Source organism: Chionomys nivalis, chromosome 4 (assembly GCF_950005125.1).
Source record: "Chionomys nivalis chromosome 4, mChiNiv1.1, whole genome shotgun sequence".
Taxonomy (NCBI): Eukaryota; Metazoa; Chordata; class Mammalia; order Rodentia; family Cricetidae; genus Chionomys; species Chionomys nivalis.
This window is the reverse complement of record NC_080089.1, coordinates 55,099,360-55,124,134: the sequence shown is the minus strand read 5'-3', so window position 1 is coordinate 55,124,134 and position 24,775 is coordinate 55,099,360. Positions and strand designations below refer to the sequence as shown.

The window sequence follows — 24,775 nt, the reverse complement described above, 5'->3', positions numbered from 1 at the left end:
ATAGGAGTAATACTAAATGTATTTGACTGGTTCATCAAAGAGAAACTTTGACGCTGAGCTGGGACCTAGCTGCATTGCTGTGTTGTGCTGCATTTGCTGCTCCTCACTTCTTACCTGGGATGACTACCTTGTGGTGAGACCAGCACACTGCTGTGCTCATCACTTCTTACCTGGGATGACTACCTTGTGGTGAGACCAGCACACTGCTGTGGTTAGAGCACCTCGGGGTGGATGGGCTTCTTCTGTCTTGTAATAGGGCCTTAAGGTATGCAAATTAAACATGTTTTACTTTGATCTCTTCTTTAGGTAAGACAACTTGGTGTCTTAAGAGCTTGCCTATTCTTGTGGTGGCCGGGAACTGTGATGATGATGATGACGATGATTATAGTTGTTATTGCTGCTATATCATCATCAGGTCAGGTCTCAAGGTCCCTCTCATAGGATTTCTATTTGTGTTCCACACTGAAGCTGTCTTTTTACCTCCTGCAATCTTCTTCCTGCAGCTTTACTCCCACTTCCTCTCCCTCCCTTTCAGTCACATACCAAAGGTTTCTGCGTCTGGTAGAATGTCTGACAGCAGTTTTCAGTGTGGAACAAGGAAAGGTTGGGAACAATGGCGTGCTATGCTTGTCACGTTTTCCTTTACTTTTTTATGTATAAGTGAATCACATATCCCATTACGTATCCTAATGAGAACCTTGCTTTTATCAGTTTCACCCTGGAATCCTAGAGACTGACTACTGTAAGCTGAATGTGGCCTAGCTCCTGTGTGCGCAGCAGTGAGGATTCGTGTATTTACCGCCATGGGCATGTGACAGATTTTAGACAGAGCTAGTGCCTTCCGGAGCTTCAGGATTGAGGGTTACAGATTTTAGAGAGAGCTAGTGCCTTCTGGAGCTGCAGGATTGAGGGTTACAGATTTTAGAGAGAGCTAGTGCCTTCCAGAGCTGCAGGATTGAGGGTGGAGCTTAGCAGTTCATTCCCCATGTTCCTTTAGGGTTAACAGATTTCCTTTGTTACCTTTAAAGAATGTGATGTGTGTGGTGTTTAATAGACCGCCTACACAGTCCCTTTCTAAGGACATGAATTGTGTCCTTCTTGAGGTGCTCTCGGTCTTGATGCTGGCAGTTTAATCCAAGCTTGAAATCCAGCATGAATTTGGTTGTTTTTTTGTCAAATCTACTTGAAACAGTTGGACAAGAAGCAAACTAATTATAGTCATTGTGGAGCAGCAGAGAGCATAAAGCAACAGGAGGTTCTTAAAAGGCCTTCATGATTCAGAGTGAAATCAGCCACTCTTGAATAGCTTTATCTTGTAGCTGGGAGGATTTCATCCTGAAAGTTATGAAACAGAATTCTAGGTCATGGAATCCTAGCTAGCTTCTGGGGGCAGCTTCAGCCATTAAATTCTCCCCATCAACCAGTCCATCTAGAGGATTTACTTTAGGATGATAAGGAATTGTGTTTGGTTTGAGCCTGTGCAGGTCTTAGGTGCTGTCACAGTCTCTATAAGTTCCAGTGTGTATCAGTCCTGTTGAGTCTGGACACTCTTCCCTTGGAGTCATCCCAGCTCTGAGAAGGAGAAGTGGACACAAGTCCCACCCCTAACCACGGAGCCATTTGTGTAGGTATCTTGGAAGGGAAAAATCAGTTTTCTCCAGTGGGCTGCTTTTTGGGTATATCACCACACTCAGAGGCAGGTCAACATAAAACAGAGTCCATGGGGTTTGGGATTTTTTGAGAGGCTGTTTCTTGTTTAATTTTGGTGGGTTTTTGTTTTTTGGTTTGTTTTTTTTTTTTTGTCTTATCTTACTGAATTTTATTTGATTTTCATTTTTTGTTTTATTTTTAGAAAGAATAAGGGAAGGGGGAAGGAGTGGGAAAGAACATAAAGTTGGGTACGTAGGGGTGGGGTGGATTTGGAGAAAGGGAAATGTGATCAAAATACATCGTCATGAAAATTAAATAAAAAGATTGTAAGGAATAGATGAGCAGTTGAGCTTTGCTTACCAAACACTGCATTTTAGTGTTCTGTGTCAGACCTGTTCTAGTAGCGGGCCCCAGCATGCACCGTTGTGTTTCCCTGTGTACGTGCTTCAGGAGACACTTTTCCAATGTCTCAAACATAACTTTGGTGACTCAAATTTCCTGTTTAGCAAGTGGCATTGTTGAGCGGGAAGAACTGCTAGGTGTTATCGATTGCCCGTTAAATCATTCCACAAAGGCATTAAAGCCGGAGGATCGTGCTTTGGATGAACCTGCATGTGGTATAACTTCTTTCTCTGAGAGCCAGCATTACGTTAAAATAGTTTTGACAGCATCTTTAACTGAACATCTTTGTCTCCAAACATTATTAGTGTTTAAAATGAAGCCCTCAAAATCCAGGTTTTGTGGCTTAGACAGCAGCTCCATCTGGTGCTTGCCGAAGGTGTCTGCTCAGTTCATTTCTGGTTTTATGACAGCATAAATACAGATGCACACAGAACTTTCAAAGGAATGGTCACTCCAAGATGGGTTTCTAGGGCAGAGAGTGCTGATATGAGCTAATTGTGTTCTTGATGAATCTCATTTGTCATTTTATTAATGTGATAGCTGCTAATGAATTCCACAGCCATCTTTTGATTAACATTTACTCAGAGTAGGAAATTATTTTTCATATTTATTAATCTTGGGGAAAAATAAAACAATGTACTACTTATAAAGAAAATATGTAGTCCCTTATCAAGAATAGGTTAGCTTGGTTGGCAAGATATCAGGCAGGATGTCTTACTCTTGTTATTCAATATCATATGGTGCTAAGTACATAGGACATGTTTAAAACAAAGAAAACTTGGTGACTCACAGGAAATGCCTCAAGTTGCTAATAGAAATTAAATCTGAATAATAAGATTTCACAAGGATTTCAATAGGATTTCTGTTTTTATTCTGGCATTTTGTTGTTCTTGTTTTTTACTTTTTGTTGTTTTTTTTTAATTCCCAGGAAGTCTTCACTAAACAAAAGGAGGAAAACTAACAACAACAGAAAAGAAAGCAATTTTAGGCATATAATCGGGTCATCGAGATGCTCAGCAGGTAAAGGTGCTTGCTGCTCACCCTGCCAGCCTGAACCCTCACAGGTGGGAGGAGAACCTCCTGCACACACATATAGATAGTTATAAACAAAACATAAATGGTGTGGCCTTAAGTCTCGGGTCCCTAAGCTGTAAGCTTAGGAGAGTCATTTTCTTTCCTGGTCTTCTGACTCGTGGGTTCATCAGGCAAAAGGAATGAAGAGAGGGCTTTGTCAGTTTTAACATTCAAAAATTTGAATTGTGCTATTTTTTCTTGCCTTTTCTGTTTCCTATTCTTCTCTGTAATCCAATATTATCATTTAACATTATCTACTTCCTCCTGTCTTAAAATCAAGAAGTCATTTCTGAATCTCCAACTCTTCCCACCCAAACTTTTCGAAAGAGTTATCCACCATTGTTCCATCATTTTACTCTCCAACCCACTACCGTCTGGATTCCATCCTTACTACTGTCTCCATGCTAAGGTGACTGATGAGTCTTTCCCATCAAGTCTAATGGGACACATGTGTCCTTGTTTCCCAGTACCTCTCAACGGCATGTGAAATAGTTGTCTTCTCTCTCCAGCTTCTGCCTCATCGTTACCTTGAATGTAACTTTTATTTGCCTTTTTCTGAGAGAAAAAGTTATCTTCTTTTTCCTGGTTCACACGACAAAATCTTAGCCCAGAAAATACCTCAGTGCTAGCAGTCCCCAAGCAGATGAGACCCACTGAGTGCTCTCCTGTGTTCTAGGTTGGTAAAATCAACAGCCCGTTTTGTTGTATGCAGGCTCCCAAAGTCTGCACTGATCATCCTCATACAGAAGTTAGGCCTCTTCCAGTGTTACTGTCTTGGTAAATGCCCGTACACATTGTTGGAGCACATAAGCTCCACCTTAGCACCTCCTGACTCTTCAGAGTCCAGCTGTTCTCTCTTCTACTTTTCTGAGCCTTCCCAGATGTGGTGCCACACCCTGGGCCAGATTCTCGTCAGATATTGACATGCCTGTAGCAGCGTTTTAAAATGTTCTTGTCTTTCATTCTTCCCTCCAAAGTCCATTTTCAGTCCAGCTCAAACTGTCTTTTACAGCTCAGGTTTATTGAAGTTTAACTTACATATAGTAAAAGTCACCTGGTTTAGTACTGAAGTTTTGTGAGTTTTGACAAATGTGTACAGTTACATAGTTACCACCATAGAGCATTTGGATCGCTTCCAGGTTTTGTCTGTAAATCTCTGTATACTGGTTTTAGTGTAAATAGAAGTTTTCATTGTCTCTAGTAAATACTGAAGAATGAGATTGGTAGGTATCAAGGCAAATTTATGTTTAACTTTACAAGAAACTGCCAAACTGTTTTCCAAAATGCCTGAACCATCCAAGTTCCCATAATTGCTCCACTTGCTCATCCCCCACCCCCACAAACATGCTCACTAATCATTCCACTAAATTCATAATGGTGCATTATTCTGATTGAAATTTGCATTTCTATATGACAAATGATATGTAGAGTCACATATTTATGAGCTATAAACTGCCTATATGTAGTTGTGCTTTTCATTTTTGTTGTTGTTGTTGTTTGTTTTTTCTCTTTGAAAGCCCACCACTCGGCTCTCAAATAAATACATGAAGATTTATTCTTTCTTATGAATGCCCAGCCTTAGCTTTGTTTGTTTTCTAGTCAGTTTTTCTTTACTCAAATTATCCCATCTACCTTTGCCTCTAGGCTTTTTACCTTTCTCTGTTCTTTATGTCTTTATTTCTTACTCCATTGCTGGCTGGGTGGCTGGGTGACTGGGTGGTTGGGTGGCTGGGTGGCTGGGTGGCTGGGTGGCTGGGTGACTAGGTTGGGTGGTTAGGTTGGGTGGCTGGGTGACTGGGTGGCTAGGTTGGGTGGCTGGGTGGCTGGGTGACTGGGTGGCTGGGTGGCTGGGTGGCTAGGTTGGGTGGTTAGGTTGGGTGGCTGGGTGACTGGGTGGCTAGGTTGGGTGGCTGGGTGACTGGGTGGCTGGGTGGCTGGGTGGCTGGCCCCTGGTGTCCTCTTTTCCCTCTCCTTTTCTCACTCCTCTCTATTTGCCTTTTCCCCTTCTCTTTATTCTCTGCCTGGCAGCCCTGCCTGTCCTTTCTCCTGTCTAGCTATTGGCCATTCCACTCTTCATTAGACCGATCAGGTGTTAGACAGGCAAAGCAGCATTTCACAGAGTTAAACAAATGCAGCATAAAAGGATGCAGCACATCTTTGCATCATGAAACAAATATTCCACAGCATAAATGAATATAACACATCTTCAAATAATATTCCACAACACCTGTATATAAACATACATCTGTGGCAGTGTGTCTTCTAAAATCCATCTTTTGTTTTCTCTGGATTTGAACTCATACTCCCAAACCCTCTGTGTTTTAAAGTTTTTTTTTAATTAGATAGAATCTTGTTTTACAAGTGTGTGTGTACTGAACCCAGAGCATTTTGGGTACTACACAACCATCCTATCACGAGGTACATCCCAATTCAACATTTTTTATTTTGATGGGATACAAATAATCAGTTCAGTTTTTCATATGTTTTGTATTAAATCACTGTACTTTTGTCCAACCTAAGACTAGGATTACTGTAGCTTTATACTATAAGTCTTGAAATTAGGAGGCTTGATCCTTCCAACATACTTCATGCTCATTCCAACTAAAAGCATACATAGAACTGTAGTAGTATTCTAGAAGGTCTGCAGCACTGCGATGAGCCACACAGAACTTTTAAGCATAGTGTCTGTTCCTTATCCCAGACCTAAAGAGATGACTGAGATATAAACTATGATTTTAAAGGAGTATAAAAGCTGGTGTGCAGACAATTAAAAATGAAAAGCCTAGCCGGGTGGTGGTGGGGCACGCCTTTAATCCCAGCGAATCTCTGTGAGCTCGAGGCCAGCCTGGTCTACAAGAGCTAGTTCCAGGATAGGAGCCAAAAGCTATAGAGAAACCCTGTCTCGAATATCAAAAAAAAAAAAAAAAAAAAAATGAAAAGCCTATGGCTTAGGAGATGACTTGGTCAATAAAGTGCTTGCCCAGCAATCATCAAGAAAGGTGTGAAGCCAGGCGGTGGCGGCACACGCCTTTAATCCCAGCACTCAGGAGGCAGAGGCAGGCGGATCTCTGTGAGTTCGAGACCAGCCTGGTCTACAAGAGCTAGTTCCAGCACAGGCTCCAAAACCACAGAGAAACCCTGTCTTGAAAAACCAAAAAAAAAAAGAAAGAAAGGTGTTCGTGTCTATAAGCCCAGTGCTGTTGGGGACAACAGACATATCTCAGGAGCTTGCTGACCAACCAACCTAGCCAAATTGGTGAGCTCCAGGTTAAATGCAGGACCCTATCTCAAAATATAAGGTGGAGAACAACTGAGAAAGATACCCAATAGCATTCTCTGGCTTCCACATGCACATGTGTACACACTCACAATAGCATCCTCTGGCTTCCATATGCACATGTGTGCACACTCACAATAGCATCCTCTGGCTTCCACATGCACATGTATACACACTCACAATAGCATCCTCTGGCTTCCATATGCACATGTGTACACACTCACAATAGCATCCTCTGGCTTCCATATGCACATGTGTGCACACTCACAATAGCATCCTCTGGCTTCCATGTGCACATGTGTACACACTCACAATAGCATCCTCTGGCTTCCACATGCACATGTGTGCACACTCACAAATGCTTACATGCACCATACACACAAGGAAGGAAGGGAGGGAAGCCTTTGTTTGTGGAAGCAAAAGGGGACTTCAATAATCCAAGAAGAAATGAATAGCCCAATTAGATAGAATAGGAAAAGTTGATTTTCAAAATGCAGCATGGATGCTAAGAGGCATGAAACCCATCTTACAGCTTAGAGGTTCTAATACCTTGTTAGAAATGCAGATTCTTGATTTGTCCCCAGATATTGACTAGGTAAAGGTTAGAGTGTTTCCACTTCTAACTTTTATTCACCTGGCAGCCCCCAGCGTGCACACTAACTTAGAAAACAATGCATAAGGTAAGACTGATTAAGAATGCCTAGTACCAAGCTAATTATTAGTAAGGAGAAGATATAGTTACATCCGATGATGTAGTAGAACTGTGAGCTCACCTGAGATTAAAATGCAAGTTTCATAGGTCTGGGGTTGGACCTAAAGGAACTTTATTTCTAGTAAGTGCTTCTCTGAGAATCACACCTGCAGTAGCAAAAGAAAACAAGGTGGATTAGAACGGTATGAGACCACAGCCTCACTTCATAACCTATCCCGGTAATCTAGACCAGAGATGATGAGTATTGGAACTGCTGGCAGTGCCTAGCGATGGCAAGAATGGGGGTCCAGTGAAATGTAAGGAGATAAATTGGAAAAGCTAACTTAGAGAGTAAGATTCAGATTTTAAAGTAAAGATAGAGTTGCTGTTTATGGTATGAAGCATAGTTGTCTAGGCAGATGGTGGTGACATTAGCCAAATATAAAATAAAGGTGGCTTGGTATACGAAGGAGGACAGGTTAGAAGAGATATGTTGTTTAGAGTTGAGAAATGGAGTAGACAGATGGGAATTTTTCTAATGCTTGAATTAGAAGAATCTATTAAGTAGCTGACATTTTAAGGGTGGATGAAAGAAGAAGAACCCATTGGGAACTAAGAAATGCTAAGCAGAGATTGATTGGCACAGAAAGAGCAGTTTCAAAGGCAAATCCAGGGGGTTGGGAGTGTAGCTCAGTGACACATTTGCCTAGTGTGCTTGAGGTGCCAGGTTCCCTCCCAGCACACCCACCCCTGACTCCATACCACACACACTAAAGGAGGCCACAATATTATTTCCATATATGTATCAAGCCAAAAATTGTGCATGCTTGTATGCTACATAAAATTATAGTTAGAAGGCTAAGTTTCAAAGACACTGATTACCTAAAGGAAAATTATAAAGCCCCCAGATTAGTTTTTTTCCTCAATCTTTTGAAGAAAAGTTTAAAAGTAAAACTAGTTATTTTCCACATTATTCATAATGGCAGACCTCATAGTGCCTTTTGCACTGAGATTTCTTTCTCTCCTTCCCCCCACAGATTGATCATACTTAGAGGAGCTGCTATAACCACACACGGAGGTGAAAACTAACAGATGCAAATGCAAGTCTTGCTATGCGCTGAAGAAACCACATTGTCTGTGAAGTTCTATTTTTAAAAATGTCTGCTTGTAACACCTTTACTGAACACGTTTGGAAACCCGGCGAATGCAAGAATTGCTTTAAACCTAAAAGCTTACACCAGCTTCCTCCAGACTCTGAGAAGACACCCATCACCCATGGTAATGTAAAAACTAATGCCAACCATAGTAACAACCACCGTGTCAGGAACACCGGGAATTTCCGGCCCCCTGTGGCTAAAAAGCCCACTATTGCTGTGAAGCCCACTATGATGGTAGCAGACGGGCAGAGTGTGTGTGGTGAGCTGAGCATCCAAGAACACTGTGAGAACAAACCTGTCATCCTGGGGTGGAACCAAAACAAGACGGCTCTGAGCCAGAAACCACTTAACAACAATTCTGAAGGCGATGCTGAAGGCTTTGGCCGTGTCCCCCAGCAATGCGGCAATAATGACAGCACAAAGAAGATGTCCAACAACAACAACGGACTCACTGAAGTGCTGAAGGAGATAGCGGGTCTGGATGCCACGCCTCAGATGACAGGAAATGAAACAAACTCCAGAGAAACATTCTTGGGAAGAATAAACGATTGCTACAAACGATCATTGGAAAGAAAGATCCCACCAAGTTGCATGATAGGGAGCATGAAGGATTCTCAGGGCAAGCACGTGATTCTGAGTGGGAGCACAGAGGTCATCAGTAACGAAGGGGGCAGGTTCTGCTACCCTGAGTTTTCCAGTGGAGAGGAGAGTGAGGAAGACGTGCTTTTCAGCAACATGGGAGAGGGGCACGAGAGCTGGGATGAGAGCGACGAAGAGCTGCTGGCCATGGAGATTCGCATGAGAGGGCAACCTCGCTTTGCTAACTTCAGGGCTAACACTCTGTCTCCTGTTCGATTCTTTGTGAGCAAAAAATGGAATACGATCCCATTACGTAATAAGTCTCTGCAGAGAATCTGTGCTGTGGACTATGATGACAGCTATGATGAAATACTTAATGGCTATGAAGAAAATTCTGGGGTCTCCTATGGTCAAGGAAGCATTCAGAACATGGTGTCATCTGAGTCCACATCACCAGATTCCTCTTTTACAGAGGAGTCACGTTCTGAAACAGCCAGCAGTTTATCTCAGAAGATTTGTAATGGGGGGCTATCTCCTGGTAACCCAGAAGAGTCTAAAGACATGACAGAAACTGAGTCTAGTTATGAAAGTCCTCCTGGTAAGAATGAGGAGAAGGACTCATCACTAACTTCCAAAAGCTCAGCAAAAGTTCCAGAGACACACAAAGCGGTCCTCGCTCTCCGCTTAGAGGAGAAGGATGGCAAAATTGCAGTACAAACTGAGAAGCCAGAAAACAAAGCCTCTACAGATATCGCTGGCCAAGCAGTCACCATCAGCCTCGCCCCTGTAGAAGAACAAACAAAGCCGTACCGCGTTGTGAGTCTGGAACAGCCGCTGTGTAAGCCATATACTGTTGTGGACGTGTCGGCAGCCATGGCCAGTGAGCACCTTGGGCGCCCCAAGATAAAAGGCTCATCCTCCACTCCAAACTCTCCAGTAACATCACCTGCCTCGGCACCAGGACAAATGAATGCCCATGTCAAAAAATCCAGTGCAATCCGATACCAGGAAGTGTGGACTTCCAGCACCAGTCCACGACAAAAGATCCCTAAAATAGAATTAAGTACTGGGGGAACTGGGCCAAATGTCCCTCCAAGGAAAAACTGCCATAAGTCAGCACCTACTTCACCGACAACTACAAACATTTCCTCCAAAACCATCCCTGTTAAGTCACCTAATTTATCTGAGATAAAATTTAACAGTTACAACAATGCTGGGATGCCACCTTTCCCCATTATCATTCATGATGAGCCATCCTATGCCCGGAGTTCCAAAAACGCTATTAAAGTTCCCATTGTTATTAATCCAAATGCGTATGACAATCTCGCCATCTACAAAAGTTTTCTGGGAACAAGTGGAGAACTCTCAGTGAAAGAAAAAACCACAAGCATAATAAGTCATACTTATGAAGAAATAGAAACTGACAGCAAGGTGTCTGATAATGCCACTAACAAGCTCCCAGACTGTCCCCAAGCCAAAGGCTTTTCCAACAGCACAGAGCGTAAAAGAGGCTCCGTAGCTCAGAAGGTTCAGGAGTTTAACAATTGTCTCAACAGAGGTCAGTCTTCTCCACAAAGGAGCTATAGTTCCAGCCACAGCTCCCCGGCAAAAATCCAGAGACCCAGTCAAGAGCCTGTGGCCAAAACAGACAGCATGCAGGGGTCTCAGGTGGCAGGCAGCAGTGGCAGCACCAGGGAGAAAGCAAGTGCCGTGCTTTGTCAGATTGTGGCTTCTATCCAGCCCCCCCAGACTCCTCCAGAAGCACCTCAGTCTAGCCCTAAGGCTTGCAGTGTGGAAGAGCTCTACGCTATTCCTCCAGATGCAGATACTGCAAAAAATATACCGAAAAGTACACCAGTCCGACCCAAATCTCTCTTTACATCTCAGCCTAGTGGGGAAACGGAGGCACATCAGACCACAGAAAACCTTACCACTAAAATTCAGAAAGATCCACTCATGAAGCCAGTCACTTCCCCTCCCTCTAAATTAGTGACCAGTGCCCAAAGTGAGCCACCACCTCCCTTTCCCCCACCACGGTCTACTTCCTCCCCTTACCATGCAAGTAATCTTTTGCAGAGGCATTTCACCAATTGGACCAAGCCAACCAGTCCTACCAGATCAACAGAAGCTGAATCAATCTTGCATTCTGAAGGCAGCAGGCGAGCAGCTGATGCAAAGCCTAAACGTTGGATATCATTTAAAAGTTTCTTCCGCCGTCGGAAAGCAGATGAAGAAGAAGAGAAGGAGAAGGAGCGAGAGAAAGGGAAGCTGGTGGGCCTGGATGGAACAGTTATCCACATGCTGCCACCTCCTCCAGTCCAGCGCCATCACTGGTTCACAGAGACGAAAGGAGAGTCCAATGAGAAGCCCGCCATTGTCTTCATGTACAGGTGTGACCCTGACCAAGGCCAGCTCAGTGTGGATCAAAGCAAGGCCGGGACTGAGAAAGGAAGAACAGAGAATGTGTTACTCCAGTACTCAGAAGAGAAGAAAAGCAGCCATTCTTCTCCATCTCAGGTCCCTGACAAAGCTTCCAGGTATGTAAACTAAACTCATGGAATATAGGGAAATATTAGGATATTTTAAATACATTTTCAGCTGCTAAGTTTTCTTTTATATCTTTTAAGATTGCACAAGAGCCATTTCCATTTGTAAGTAGCACATCGTGGTCATTATCCATCTTGATAACTATATTCCAAGATCACAATATTATTAAACTGATCTCACTGCGCTGAACAAGCCTTATGTCCCTGAATCTCTAGTTGAAGTAATGCATCAGATTCTGGTAAATGCAGGCGGTTTCAACATAGAAAAGTAAATCCATAGCACTGTAATATCAATGTATAATATGTTCTGGATGCTGATATGGTAGAAGGAAGAAGCAAAGTGAATGTTCCTTCCCTCATATGCATGAAATAAAACTCCAAGCAACTCTTTACAGCTTTTACCAAGTTGTTATCCTCAGATGTATTACTTTAGCTTAAATGAATATTTAGTTTTTTATTGGTGTCTCTTTTCAATCTTCTTTTTAAATGTTTGGAGAAAGTATGGAGCAGAAAGTAAGCAGTTTCTAGGGTTTTTTTTTTTTTAACATGTAGCAGAAATAAGAAAAGCTGCTTTATTGATACTGAGACCAAGAGGTACACTCCTTGCTTTACCCAAGGAGGTTGTGAGTTCTCTAGGCATTGGCTTTCTTTAATACTTCAGTGACTCTTTCCTGATCACATACTCTCTGCATTGTACGTCCCAAGTGTTTTTCTCAGATCCTACTAAAACCCTATAAATTGACTGCATTCATCAGATAAGGAGCTAAAACTAAAAAGGAATTGACCAGAATCATAAGGTAGTATTTAGAAGAACTAGAATTTACATCTTGATCTGTCTCACTTTGGAACCTGTTTTCTTCCTAAAATGCTACATAATTAAAGACCACGATATCAAACAAAGGACTAGAGAAGTAACCCAGCAGTAGAGTGCTTACTTACCGTGTGTAAGGACCTGGCTTCTATCCTGGTGCATGTGTATGCGAGCGCGCGCGCACACACACACACACACACGCACACACACACACGTACACATGTATGTATGTCTATATGTATATATATTCTTTTATTTATAGAAATATTTATGTGTAGGGACGCTATTTTTCTTGTTACTAAGAAAGAGAATTATAGACCAATCTCACTCATGAACATTGATGGAAAATACTCAACAAAATACTGGCAAATCGAATCCAAAAACACATCAGAAACATCATCCACCATGATCAAGTCGTCTTCATCCCAGAGATGCAGGAATGGTTCAACATATGAAAATCCGGCAACATAATCCACCATATAAACAAACTGAAAAATAAAAATCACATGGTAATCTCATTAGATGCCGAAAAAGCTTTTGACAAAATACAACATCCCTTCATGATAAAGGTCTTGGAGAGCGCAGGGTTACAAGGAACATACCTAAACATAATAAAGGCAATATACAGCAAGCCAACAGCAAACTAAATGGAGAGAAACTCCCAGCAATCCCACTGAAATCAGGAACAAGACAAAGTTGCCCACTCTCCATATCTATTCAGTATAGTTCTTGAGGTCCCACCTAGAGCAATAAGACACCAAAAGGAGATCAAGGGGATACCAATCGGAAAAGAAGTCAAACTTCCTTTCTTGTTACTATGATAAAAAGTCAATTAACTGCTGGTTAAAAAAAAGTGCATTTAGCCAAAGTTTGTGACAAATAGAATTTTTTTCGTCCTTACTCATTTTAGTCTTGAACAAGTGCCCCAAATACTTCATTCTTCTGAGGCATCCTCCTGACACATAGTAAACTTTCTCTATCCAGCTTACCCTCCTCTCTGGCAAAGATAACAACTTCTGACTGATAGGATAGATTTTCTCCCCAGTTTCCTCTAAAAATAAATAAGTGAAAATGAACACTCAGTGCCTGCAATTTTCCTACCAAAGTGCCAGGAAGTTTTCTACATGTCCTTGACTAAAGTGACCCTTTCACATACCTACGCGTAGTTGTCAAAATGCTGGCAAGTCCTGGTTTCCCCTAAATTCATATGCTAGCAAAGCTCCTAGAGGAAACACTGCTTTCCGGGAGGACCAGCCTTATCGGCTGAATCTTAGGCTCCCTTCACATCCTCAGTGGGAGCCTGTCATGCTCCAGTTGTAGCGTAATGCACGGATTTCAGATTCCTGTTTCATTTAGAAAGGAAGCCACTTAAATCGCACATGGTTAGAGTTGCCTAGGAGGGACTAGCATATAGCTCTTGCAGATCAATAAATGATTGTACTCCTTTTTAAGTATGGCTGTGGTAAATGTATCCAGACCTTGGAAAACAGCCAAATAATGGTTTAGCCTTTCTTTTGTGACTCTTTCCCATGACTATCCTATACTGTATGTGGACTTGAGGCAACTCAAGCCCTCTGTGTGGCAGACCCCTTACTATTATGTTATTAATTGTTTTGTAAAAATGTCCATGAATCCAAATGACACAGTTGATTTGCTTCATCAGTACTAAGATTTGACTGTTTCACAGTTATCCAGAGGCGTGTTAAAACGCACTGCCAGGTTCCTCTTCCAGGGTTTCTATGTTGCTGTTTTCTGGTTTTTCCACATAGGGTTTCTGTGAGTAACCTTGGCTGTCCTGGAACTTGCTTTGTAGACTCAGAGATCCACCTTCCTCTGCCTCGTGAGTGCTGGGATTAAAGACGTGCACTTTAATCACCGCAGCCACCACTGGCAGCTCCCGGAGTTTCTGATTCACTTGGTCTGAGATATATCCTGACTTTGCATACCCAACAGGCTGGTGTTGTTGGGCCACACTTTAGAATCATTAGCTACTGTTTTAATGGTACATAAATAAAGCCGTGATTGGGATACTAAACTGTTCTTAGAAGCAAATTTGAATTTTCTCATTTCACAGTGTCCCAGAGTGAGTAGAAAAAGAAGTATTCAATAGGTTATTTTTAGCCTTGTGGAAAGTTTAAAGCATGAATATGTGTATTGAAAACTATACTCCATTTGCTTTTTAAATAATTACTTCATTTACTTGGATTGTCATTGATATTTACTTGAAGCAACTTTGAGAGGGAAAACACTACAATCAAATGTCAACATTTGTGTTTCTGGCTTGATGGCAGTGTGATTATTAAATTACCATCCCATGCCTGGGAACACACAGCTAAAAGAAATGAAAATACACTTTTCCTATAAGTAACTAAAGATGCCCAATCCAAACTGTCTGTAAAGAATGAAGAATGAAAAATACCCTTCTGATATCTAAACTGCAGGGCCTGAAAGATGAGAGACTTGTAGAGCCTTTCATTGTGGGATTAGACTATTCCCGACATTTTTTTGACTGTTCCAAAGACATAAATTGAATATGTGTCATTAACCTTAGAACAAATAGGGTGAAAGATGTTGCTGAAATAATGAACTCAGATGTGACTTCAGCGTTGACTCTCTGGCCCTTCAATGTATAGGGCCATAGTGATACTTATCACACAGAATTAGTTTGAACATTTCATGGGACGAGATAAAATAGGCTGCCTGGGGTCTGGCATATTAGATGTTTAAAAGTGTTAGTAGCTCCTCTGTCCTCACTGTGGTAAGTGTTCCATGCTCAAAATGATAAAGTAGCACAAAACACCTAGTGATTCAATTGGCTTCCAGAAATGAAATTGGAACCAGATCTTAAAGGGCAAATAAGAAGGTTGAGTATGGCAGTATGTATATGTAATTCCATCAGTCAGGAAGCTAGGGCAGCAAGATTGTGTGTTCAAGGCCAGCCTGGTTCCCCTCCCCCCCAGACACACACAAAGAGAGATTTTTGTCATTTGTCAGCTAGTTAACACTATTGTAGGCAAAAGGAGGAGGAAAGCAAATAGAAGCAGGATGTGTGTGACTAGGGAGGATAATGCTTAGTGTGTTAGCAAGCTGAACTCTTGGAAGAGTAGCTCACCAGAAGCGAGGGCAGTGGGGAAGGGGAGGTGCATTCAGAAGCTAGGGCAGTGGGAGAGGGGAGGTGTCATCAGAAGCTAGGCCAGTGGGGGAGGGGAGGTGTCATCAGAAGCTAGGCCAGTGGGGGAGGGGAGGTGTCATCAGAAGCTAGGCCAGTGGGGGAGAGGGGAGGTGTCATCAGAAGCTAGGCCAGTGGAGAAGGGGAGGCATTAGTCCAGGGTACAACAGGGTTTCCATTAGAATGAGTTTTGGTGATCCATTTTGCTACATGATGACAATAGTACAGTGTGTGTTTCAGAATTTCTAAAAGAATATATTGTAAGCCTTATCACAAAAAGATGGAATGATGCATTAATTAATTTTGTTTAATCTATGTTATATGCATGTATTGGTGTGTATATATGTGTGTGTGTGTATACCAATTGCACGTCATAAATTATTGTCAAATACAAGAAAAAGCAGAATAGTTCAGCAGTTCTTCACATACAGTCCATGTAAGATCCAGTAGACCATGTAAAGATCACTATCTTCACACTATGCTGTATCTTGGGTCTTAGATCTATCCAAAGGCCCCTGTGCTAAATCTGAGTGACCGACCCATGTTTCTCCTGGAGGTGATGAAACCATTAGGTGGAGACCCTTTGAAGAGAACTGGCACATGGCTTTAGAGAGTAGTGGGACTCCAGTCTCAGTTTCTGTTTCTCATCCCTGCTCCCTCTTCCCTCCCCCTCCCCTTTCTTACTCCCTTCTCTCAGAAGCAGCTTCCTCTGCATACACCCACCATGATACTGCCAAGTTAGCATGGAATGAAACTGTAAACCGTGATAAATCGTTTCCTCCTTATAAGTTGGTTGTCTCAGATTACTTTGTCAGGGACAGGCAACTAACCACACAGATGCTGAGCTATTTTCTTTTTCACTCTGTTGACCTTTGCACTGGCAGAGCAAGAACACATCTGGGTGAAACTATTGCACTGTAACCCAAACAAAGCTGTCACACCAAATTGTGCTAGAAATTTAAAAGGAAAGAAAAAAATCAGTTTTACTTAAGGTTAAGTAGTAAATTTGATTAAATCTCAAGCCTTGATCACTTGTGTTTTGTTTTTAACTATGTGCGGAAAAGGAAGAGCACACGTCCATTTCAGGTGCATACCAAGGCCTAAGGGAACACTTGTAAAATGGGTCAAGTTGATTTTTCAGTTAGGAATTTTAGCCCTTTCTTTTACTGACCATGGGAAGGACATTTGACAGTATCATCCTCAAGGAGACAGACTATGTTTGTTTGTAATAATAAACTCTCAAGCCAGGGTAGTGGTGACCCACACTTCAATCCCAGCACTCTGGAGGCAGCGTGTGTTAGAGGCCAGCCTGATCTACAGGGTGAGTTCCAGGATAGCCAGGACTATACAAAGGAACCCTGGCTCAAAAACAAAAAGGCAGAAAGCAAAACAAAACAAAAAGTATTTTCAAAAATAAAATGACCCGTTTTCCCCCATGACTTAGATGCAGGTCTTCACTTGAGAAGCCTGTTTCAACACAATAAGCACGTCTAAGACAAAGCTCTTCATTTTTCCCTACAGACGTGCTCTGTCCCACGTCTTTCCTTCTTGTAAATGGCCTGCTTGTGCCAGAAAACTGAGTCATCTTTGATTCTTTTCATGCCCTTTCTCTAAGAACTCAAAATATTAAGTCCTGTCAACTAAACTTCCAAAATAAGCACCACATCTACCTCTCGTTTTTGCATCTACCAGTCTGCCTTGCAGCATCTTCCACCTCGTTCACTGAAGCACTTTTGCTAATTCTCCTGACCTTCTGTCTCTGGACAGTCCAGCACTCCTAAAGGCCCAGTCCCGTTGTTCATCCACAGTAAAGGAGTCTCTGTGTAATGCCAGCTTAGTCTGTCTCCTGTTTCTCACTTCCTTGTTCATACTCGCTCAGGACCTTAGCTGTCTGTGTCTCAGACATGATGAGCGTGACCCTTTGGTGGGCCCCGTCATCAGAGGATAGTCGACTCTATTGGTTGTTGTATAACTTGACTGAGTTTATAAGGGCGCAGCAGGGACAAAGAGGTTCTCTTTTAGGACACAACTGACACTGTCTGGAGACATTGTTTGGTTACCACAGTCAAGAAGACAGGAAATACTGTGTGCATCGCTCTCCACAACAGGAAGAATTATCTTGCTCAAAAAATGTCAACAGTGCCACTTTTGAGAAACAGGGCTTAGAAATGGCCCATAATAAATACTCTGTAAGCCTTGGCTACTATCATTACAATTGTTGCTGTTGTGAGAATAAGCCTGCCTCATAGTGCCATTGTTAGATGTGTATTTAAGCACTGTGCCTAGCACTCAGTAAATGTGGAGGTAATTACTATGAGGCAGACAGATATCCAAGAGCATATCCAAGAGCATCTTCTACTTGGAGAAATACTTTTGCAATGTAAATAATTGCTTTTTTAGGGTTTTTCAAAATAGAATGCATCTATAATCATTATAACTTTATATTTCTTTTTTTAATTTATCCAATATTTTATAAGTTTTTTTAAATTAACATACCAATGGATTTTATTATGATATTTTCATACAGCTTGGTTTTGTTGGTCCTCATCCCCAACACTCCTTCCCCACCCCCTGCTCTCAAGCTGGTCCCCCTCCTTCCCACAGTGGTCCCTCTCCTACATTTTTGTCACACATCTTCTAGTGCCCTCTTTTTCCTCTCCCCTCTTTAACAGCTTTTCCACACCCCCACGGCCTTGTTTCTCATTCCATGAGCTACACCTCACCTCCTTCTGTTTCAGTTAAAGCAATTTTCCTTTCAAAGCACGCTTACAGCCAGGCATTCACTGGATCTGTACAATGTGCTTGCACCCTTGCCTTATGGTGGAAAGAACATGGGCATCAGAATTGGACAACATGGCTTCACATTGCCACACTGCCACCCTGTACTCAACAGAATCAGACCGTTTGCTTCCTCCAGCCTCAGTTTCCCTCCCTGTGAAATGGGAGGAATGGCTACTATGTCTTGACACTTTGGTGAGTTGAGTGGGAAGTGCACAGCACACGCAGCACCAGGTAGACGTCTGTCCCTGTCCCAGAGGTTGTAGGTCTCAGGAAACACTCGTTCCCTCATCGCATCTGTTACGTGTACAAGCTCCTCTCCCTGCTCTGACTCACGGAGCAGAGGAAGATAAGAGTGGGGGGAGAGGCCTTTCCTGTGCTTCTGGGTGTGGGACAGTCCAGGATACCATCTCCTCCCTAGGCTGTGTCGTTGGTGAGAGCTGGCATTCTCTTCTAAGAGCTTGTCTTTTCAGAAAATGTCTGTCTCTTTCTCACCCCATTCTTCAAAAGCAAACCAAGGCTGAAATGGGGGTGCCGAGTAATTTCTATAGTCAGTGAGAATGGCAACCTAATCATCTGCTGTTGATTTGCACAGATGCCATTCTGACTTTGTACTTCACAGGATTTTAAAACTGTAACTTTTCTTAGTTTTATGAAGGTGACGGTGACTTTGAGTGGCCTGTGTTCTTCCCTGCTTTGCTGGCATGCAATCCCGTGCCTTGAAAACACTTTAAATGGCTATCACATCTGTTTTTACTTTTTTAGTTTTTTTAAATGAACTCTGTGCAGTGTCAAAAAAATGAGAGCCCATTTCAAGCCCTTGCACCTAGCTGCAATATCCTGTGTGCACTTAGTTTGCACACAGGAACTCCTTGTGTTTGGCCACACTCTGTTAGACAGTAGCAAGACCTCATCCTATCTCAGTTAAAGGTTAATCTTGGTTCAGGATAAGAAGTTTGACGATTTCAAAGGCTATTGAGGCTTAGTGCAAAATTGGACCTACTAGATAGTGATCAACAGATATGTTTTCCCACCTGAGAATGCCAGTAATTGGGAAATGTGGCAAAATCAGGTTGATGGCTTGGAAGCCAACGTAGGATTAAAAAATGTCACCGTGGTGGGGAGTCCTACGGTGGAGATACAAGAAGAAATAGTTGGGTTTCCCCCTCTTTCCTCCTAACAGATCTTAAAGGTGTGGGTCATGCATGATGGCTGTCCTTGACTGACGGTTGATGCTGGTCCCACGTCTACAAAGACTATTGTCCCTCGCAACCTTAGAAATAAACAGCTCAGGAAACCAGAAACAGAACATGAAACATTTCTTCTGGTGTTCAGTTTTTATGAAAAAGAGTCTTTAGAAAGTACATTAATTTATTGGTTGTTATGAGCACATAGAGACAGGTATATGTGCTGAAGAAAGCTGACCAGTAAAATGTAAAATGCTGCTTGCTCCGAGAGATAGACAGTCTCTATAGAATTCTGATTTCATTTACTACCCCTTCTGAAGCTGAACAAAGGTGGTTGAAGTGGAAACTTAAAGTTGAACTAAAATTATGGAAATATTTATATGCAGAAAGCCCTTTAATCTGTTCTGATGAGAAATTTGATTTGCCTTTTAAAAGGTACAGTCAGACATTTAACAAATTTTTACAAAAATATGTCTTGAACAAATTTTCCAGGAAAAAAAGATTATTTCATTTGATACTATAATGATTAATCCTACCACCTGGGTAAAGCAAGCAAGCTTTCACGTGGGAGATTGTTTCTATAACTTTGAATTATGTATGAATATTACAGACTGGTGAGATCTAACCGTCACGGAATTTATTTAGATAACACAAATCTGTAGCAATGTGTTTGTTTCTTTTGAACACCTTATATTCATCCTGCAAATTCAGAAGAATAATCTGTAGCAAATATGACAGTTTTTAAGTATTGGGTCAAACATATCAAATTACAATGAAAAACTAGGCTTTAATGAAAAGTTGGCTAACGATTTCAAGAACAGCCACCCCTCAGAATCTGCTGGGGTTTGGTTACATGATTTTCTTGGATACCAAAATAAATTCCTTGGATGCCTAAGTCTTTCTGTAAAATGATGTAGCATTTACTCTATATATAACCTCTTGAAGACATTTTTGTCTTTTTTGTTTGTTTGTTTGTTTGTTTTTGAAACAGAATCTGGCCACACAGCCTAGGTGAACCTTACACTCACCACGTAACTCACTCTGGTCTTGAACTCTCAGTTCAAGTCCTCCTGCTTCAGTGTTCTTGTAGTGAGAGCTGCGGGCCGCTTCCCTGCCACCCTAGCTCCCGGCCGCCTGGCTAGCTTATGCCCCGAAATAACTACACGGAAACTGTATTCTTTTAAACACTGCTTGGCCCATTAGCTCTAACCTCTTACTGACTAGCTCTCACATCTAGATTAACCCATTTCTAATAATCTGTGTACCACCACGAGGTGGTAGCTTACCAGGGAGATCTTAACCTGCATCTGTGTCGGGTGGGAGAATCATGGTGACTGCCTGACTCGGCTTCTTTCTCCCAGCATTCTGTTCAGTCTATTCCACCCACCTATGTTCTTAACCTATCAGGCCAAGCAGTTTCTTTATTAATTAACCAATGGCCTTCCTCCATCAGTGTTCTGAATTCTGGTCTTACAGAAGTGTGCCACCATGCTCTTTATAGACTTTAAATGGTTTCTCGATCACTAATCATAACCTAGTTCTATGTAAATGCCATGTGACTAGTAATTTTCTGTTTTGTTTGGGAAATAATGAGAAGAAAATAAGGTGTATAAGTTTGGTATTTGATTCAGTTCCCCATCCCCCCCGAATGTTTTCTATCAGAGGATATAGGACCCGGGAGCCAGCTGTGCAGTCAGATGTGTATCGACTTCCATTATGAAAATAGAATGATTGCTGACAGTGACAAAGAGGCTAAGTCACTTTGACAGAACCTGAAGATTAAGGACTTAGATATCATTACCATAGTTATTACAGACTTTCCACCTTCTGTTACAGGACTAGAAACTCTTTCAAAGGAATTTAAATAGCAGAAATATAAAAAGCTCCAACTTCTTCATGGGCCATTCATTACTTAAACATAGTTTTGTTTTATAAAATAAGATGAAATTTACTTACCTTGAAAAACTACCTCATTGGTCAGTATTTTACTGTTTCGACACTTGTTAGCATTTAGTAACTGAGTCTCAAATTATATTCCTTATGATTTTCATTTTGTAGAATTTTTTCTTGTCTCTTGAATGAAATGGGAGAAGTTTCATCATCTCTGTTATCTCCTTCCTCAAGGTACCATTTGTTCAGAAGATCAAAGAGACAGGAAAACAAACATCAGCTTCTAATTTCCACACACGTTGTCCATCACCTCAAACATCTCCCAGTAAAATGTTGGAGAGGCGTTTTGTTAGGAGATAAAGCCTGTATATATCACTTTAGATTTGAGATGATTTTCTGATTATTTGGATCATTTTTTTTCTTAAAAAATTATCTAAATTCCTTTTTATAGAATTAATGTGCCCACTCAGAGACCAGGAGGAGGGCTTTCTCTCTTCTTTCCTGGCTAGTTTGTCTTTGTCTTGTTCACGCTCAGGGGTGCGTTGCTTTTGCCTCCTACCACCTCAGGTCTCTCAGTCTTCACGTCACAGCCTGCACTTCAACTCCTAGAACTCCCTTTTTGCCTCTCTCTTACTATTTTAATAACACAAAAAGGTGTTCTTCTGTCAAGCATTAAGACATTACATATCATTGATGCACTTTTTAAAGTCTTTATTACTTTTAAGACTGTCACTGTAAATGCAGATTAAACATTTCTGCATCCATTTGCAAATTCATAACATTCTTACATATTTTTATAGCTGATAATTACTTGAACTGGAAACCTAGTATATGAGTGCATGCATTAGAAAAGTGTCTGTGAAAACTAACCTGGAATGTAGGCTGGGCTACCCTGGTCCTTGAGGAGTTAATAAATCTAGCTTTCACTTGCTTAGTGCCCCAAAGGTAATTTGGCACATTTCCAAGGCCAAACCCCTATAGGAAAGGTCAAGGTGCAGCGGGTGTTGCTGAAGTGCAGGATCCGAGTGTCTTGGCACAGCGTGTACAGCTCAGTGGCCTCTGCTCTGCTGGCTTCAGAGCATGGCTAAGAGACTTGAAGAGACCCTGTGAAAGTGCCCTGCCATGGGGAGTTGTATGAGTGAGGACAGTGGGTGAGTCTTTGGTATTTCTTGCTTTTTAGTGTCCTTGTTTTGTTTGTCCACACTCCTAGAGCAAAGTTCTGTCTTATGTTTGTGGAACAGACCAGGGATTCCAGCGGTTAGCAACATTTGCTCTTATAGTTGTGTTCACAGTAGCTGATCCCCAGCACCAAGGTAGAAAAGCAGCCTTGGCAAGCATACAACTATAACCAGAACTCTGGATGGAGCACACTTGGCCTAAACAGTGAGCTCCAAGTTCAGAAAAGATAGAATGGAGAGCAGTAGAAAAAAACCAGTGACGTCAACCTCTGGCCTCCCTAGACACCTGCACAAGCGAGTGCATGCACACACACTTTGTGCAGTATGTAAATAAACTAACTTCAAGGAAGGAAAAGGACCAAGAGGAAGTTCAGAGCTTGTTTGACATTGAATCCAGGACCTAGAGAGTGCTACTAGAGAGTGCTAGAAAATCACTCGCCCACAAGATGTCCTCAGCCCTTTTAAACTTCTTTTATTCTGAGACAGTCTTGTTCAGTTGCTCCGGCTAGCCTTGTGTCACAGTGGAGCTCAGGCAGGCCTTGAATTGAAATCCTTTTGTTCTAGTCTCAGAAATAACTGAGATTACAGACCTGCACCACCAAACAGAGGGGGCAGCCAGTCCCAGAGCTTTCCTCTACGCCCCCATTGCTGGGGTTACAGGGACATGCCACCTGTGTCCAGCTTTTCATGAGTTCTGGGGATCCGAATACATGGCCTTTTCTTGCACAGTAAGTACTTTACCAACCGAGTAGACTCTCCAGCCCCTAAGCTTCTGTAAGGGATTTTTATTTGTGTGTCATGAGAACATACATCAACTGCAGACAAGGGAGTAATCTGAAGGAATATCTTCCTACCATTCTTTATTATAAAAATTACGCATGTGTCAGTATAGCAATATGAGACTTGAAATCTGCTGGCTACACAGCTTCAGAAATGCTCTAAGCCAGCAGAGCCAGGGGTCCTTCTTTATATCAGCAGTGTGCAGTGAACTGGAAGTTCCATTATGGGCTCTAGCTCCTGGGGACAGGAGAGCTGGGAGCGAATTTCTCCAGCAGCAGTCAGCAGGGCAGTCTGTGTAAAAATGCTGCCTCTCCTCAATGGGCTGGCTGCCTTAGTCATCAGTGCAGAAACAAGGCCTTCCACACAAAACTGGTTTCTCATGACATGGATAGCATGAGGAGGCAGTAACAAGGGAGCTCAGCTTCCATGGCTCAGTAAAGACAAAGTGAAGTGACACTTCCCAGACACTCTCAGGCGCCACTTCACGTCAAGCCTGGATATTACCAAGTAGTTATGCACATACTTAAAGAGAAAGAGAATATTCTCTGCTAGGCAGAAGTTAATAGAAACGACTTCTGATTTCAAGGCAGCACATATAAAGTGACGAGAAAATATCCCTCCTTTGAGAGGAAAAATGTTAACGCTTCAACATTGTGTTTCTGCAGTCAGGTTATTAGTTCCCTAGAAGGACAGCCAGTATGGCCAGTTGATGAGCTCCAGGCTCAGCGAGAAACTCCGTCTCAAGAAGGAAGAGAAGTAATTGAGGACCCTCAGTGGCATCCTTTTTCCCGAACGCACACACCCTTACATGTAGCACTCCCCTCAAAAGTTCCTATCCTGTGTCTCTTGCCCATAAAGACATCAGGGAGGATGGGATGATGGTCTCAGAGCGCTTCTCAGATCCTGAAGCCTTCAAAGACACCTGATCTGAGTGTATCTCATTGGTCAGCCATTTTCAGCTCCAGCAATTATTGACCATCTGATCCCCTTGGACTTCATGACCGCAGAACTGACATAGTTTAGGTAGGGTGTGGGGAGAGGGAAGAGTTAGCCAAAAGTAAGTGAGCTGGCAGTGGCTGAGAAGAAAACGACTAGTCTTTCACTGATTTGTGACCAGCAGGATGCTTCAGAATCATTTTCATTAATGAGATTTAAGCTTTCTTCTCCATTTGACTTCCCTCCTGCACCCATGTAGATGAGAACTGATGCTTTTGTCTGCCTGTCGTTAAGTTACCAAAAACAGTTACATCCTTATTTGCATGGTATAATCACAATTTTTCTAGTTTTTTTTTTTTTTTAGTTTTTCGAGACAGGGTTTCTCTGTGGCTTTGGAACCCGTCCTGGAACTAGCTCTGTAGACCAGGCTGGTCTCGATATAATCACAATTTTATTCCTAATTCTTTCTACATAGCTCAGTAAATACTTTAACATAGCAAATACTATGTAGTAAGTAAAGTAAATAAACTGTGGTGTTTGCTATAGTAGTAGAGTACTATTAAGTAATATAATAAATATAGTAAATATACCAGCTGATTTCCTAAATTCCTGAGTGTTTTTCTCTTTAACCAGCTAAGGATTTTTATGACTATTGTTACCTCTTCTCTTA

General features: G+C 42.0%; 1 protein-coding gene across 3 annotated transcripts in view; it reads left to right on the top strand.

Moving 5' to 3' along the window:
* Peak1 (pseudopodium enriched atypical kinase 1) overlaps positions 1-24,775 on the top strand; it is a 211,902-nt gene that overhangs the window by 142,563 nt on the left and 44,564 nt on the right. For 2 of the 3 annotated variants that reach the window (XM_057766600.1, XM_057766599.1), the window contains one exon: positions 8,132-11,367. In XM_057766600.1, coding sequence (XP_057622583.1) covers positions 8,252-11,367 — 3,116 coding nt within the window. In that variant the 5' untranslated portion in view covers positions 8,132-8,251. Of the gene's footprint in view, positions 1-2,980; positions 3,073-8,131; positions 11,368-24,775 lie in introns of all 3 variants that reach the window. The other variant, XM_057766598.1, reaches the window with a different exon arrangement.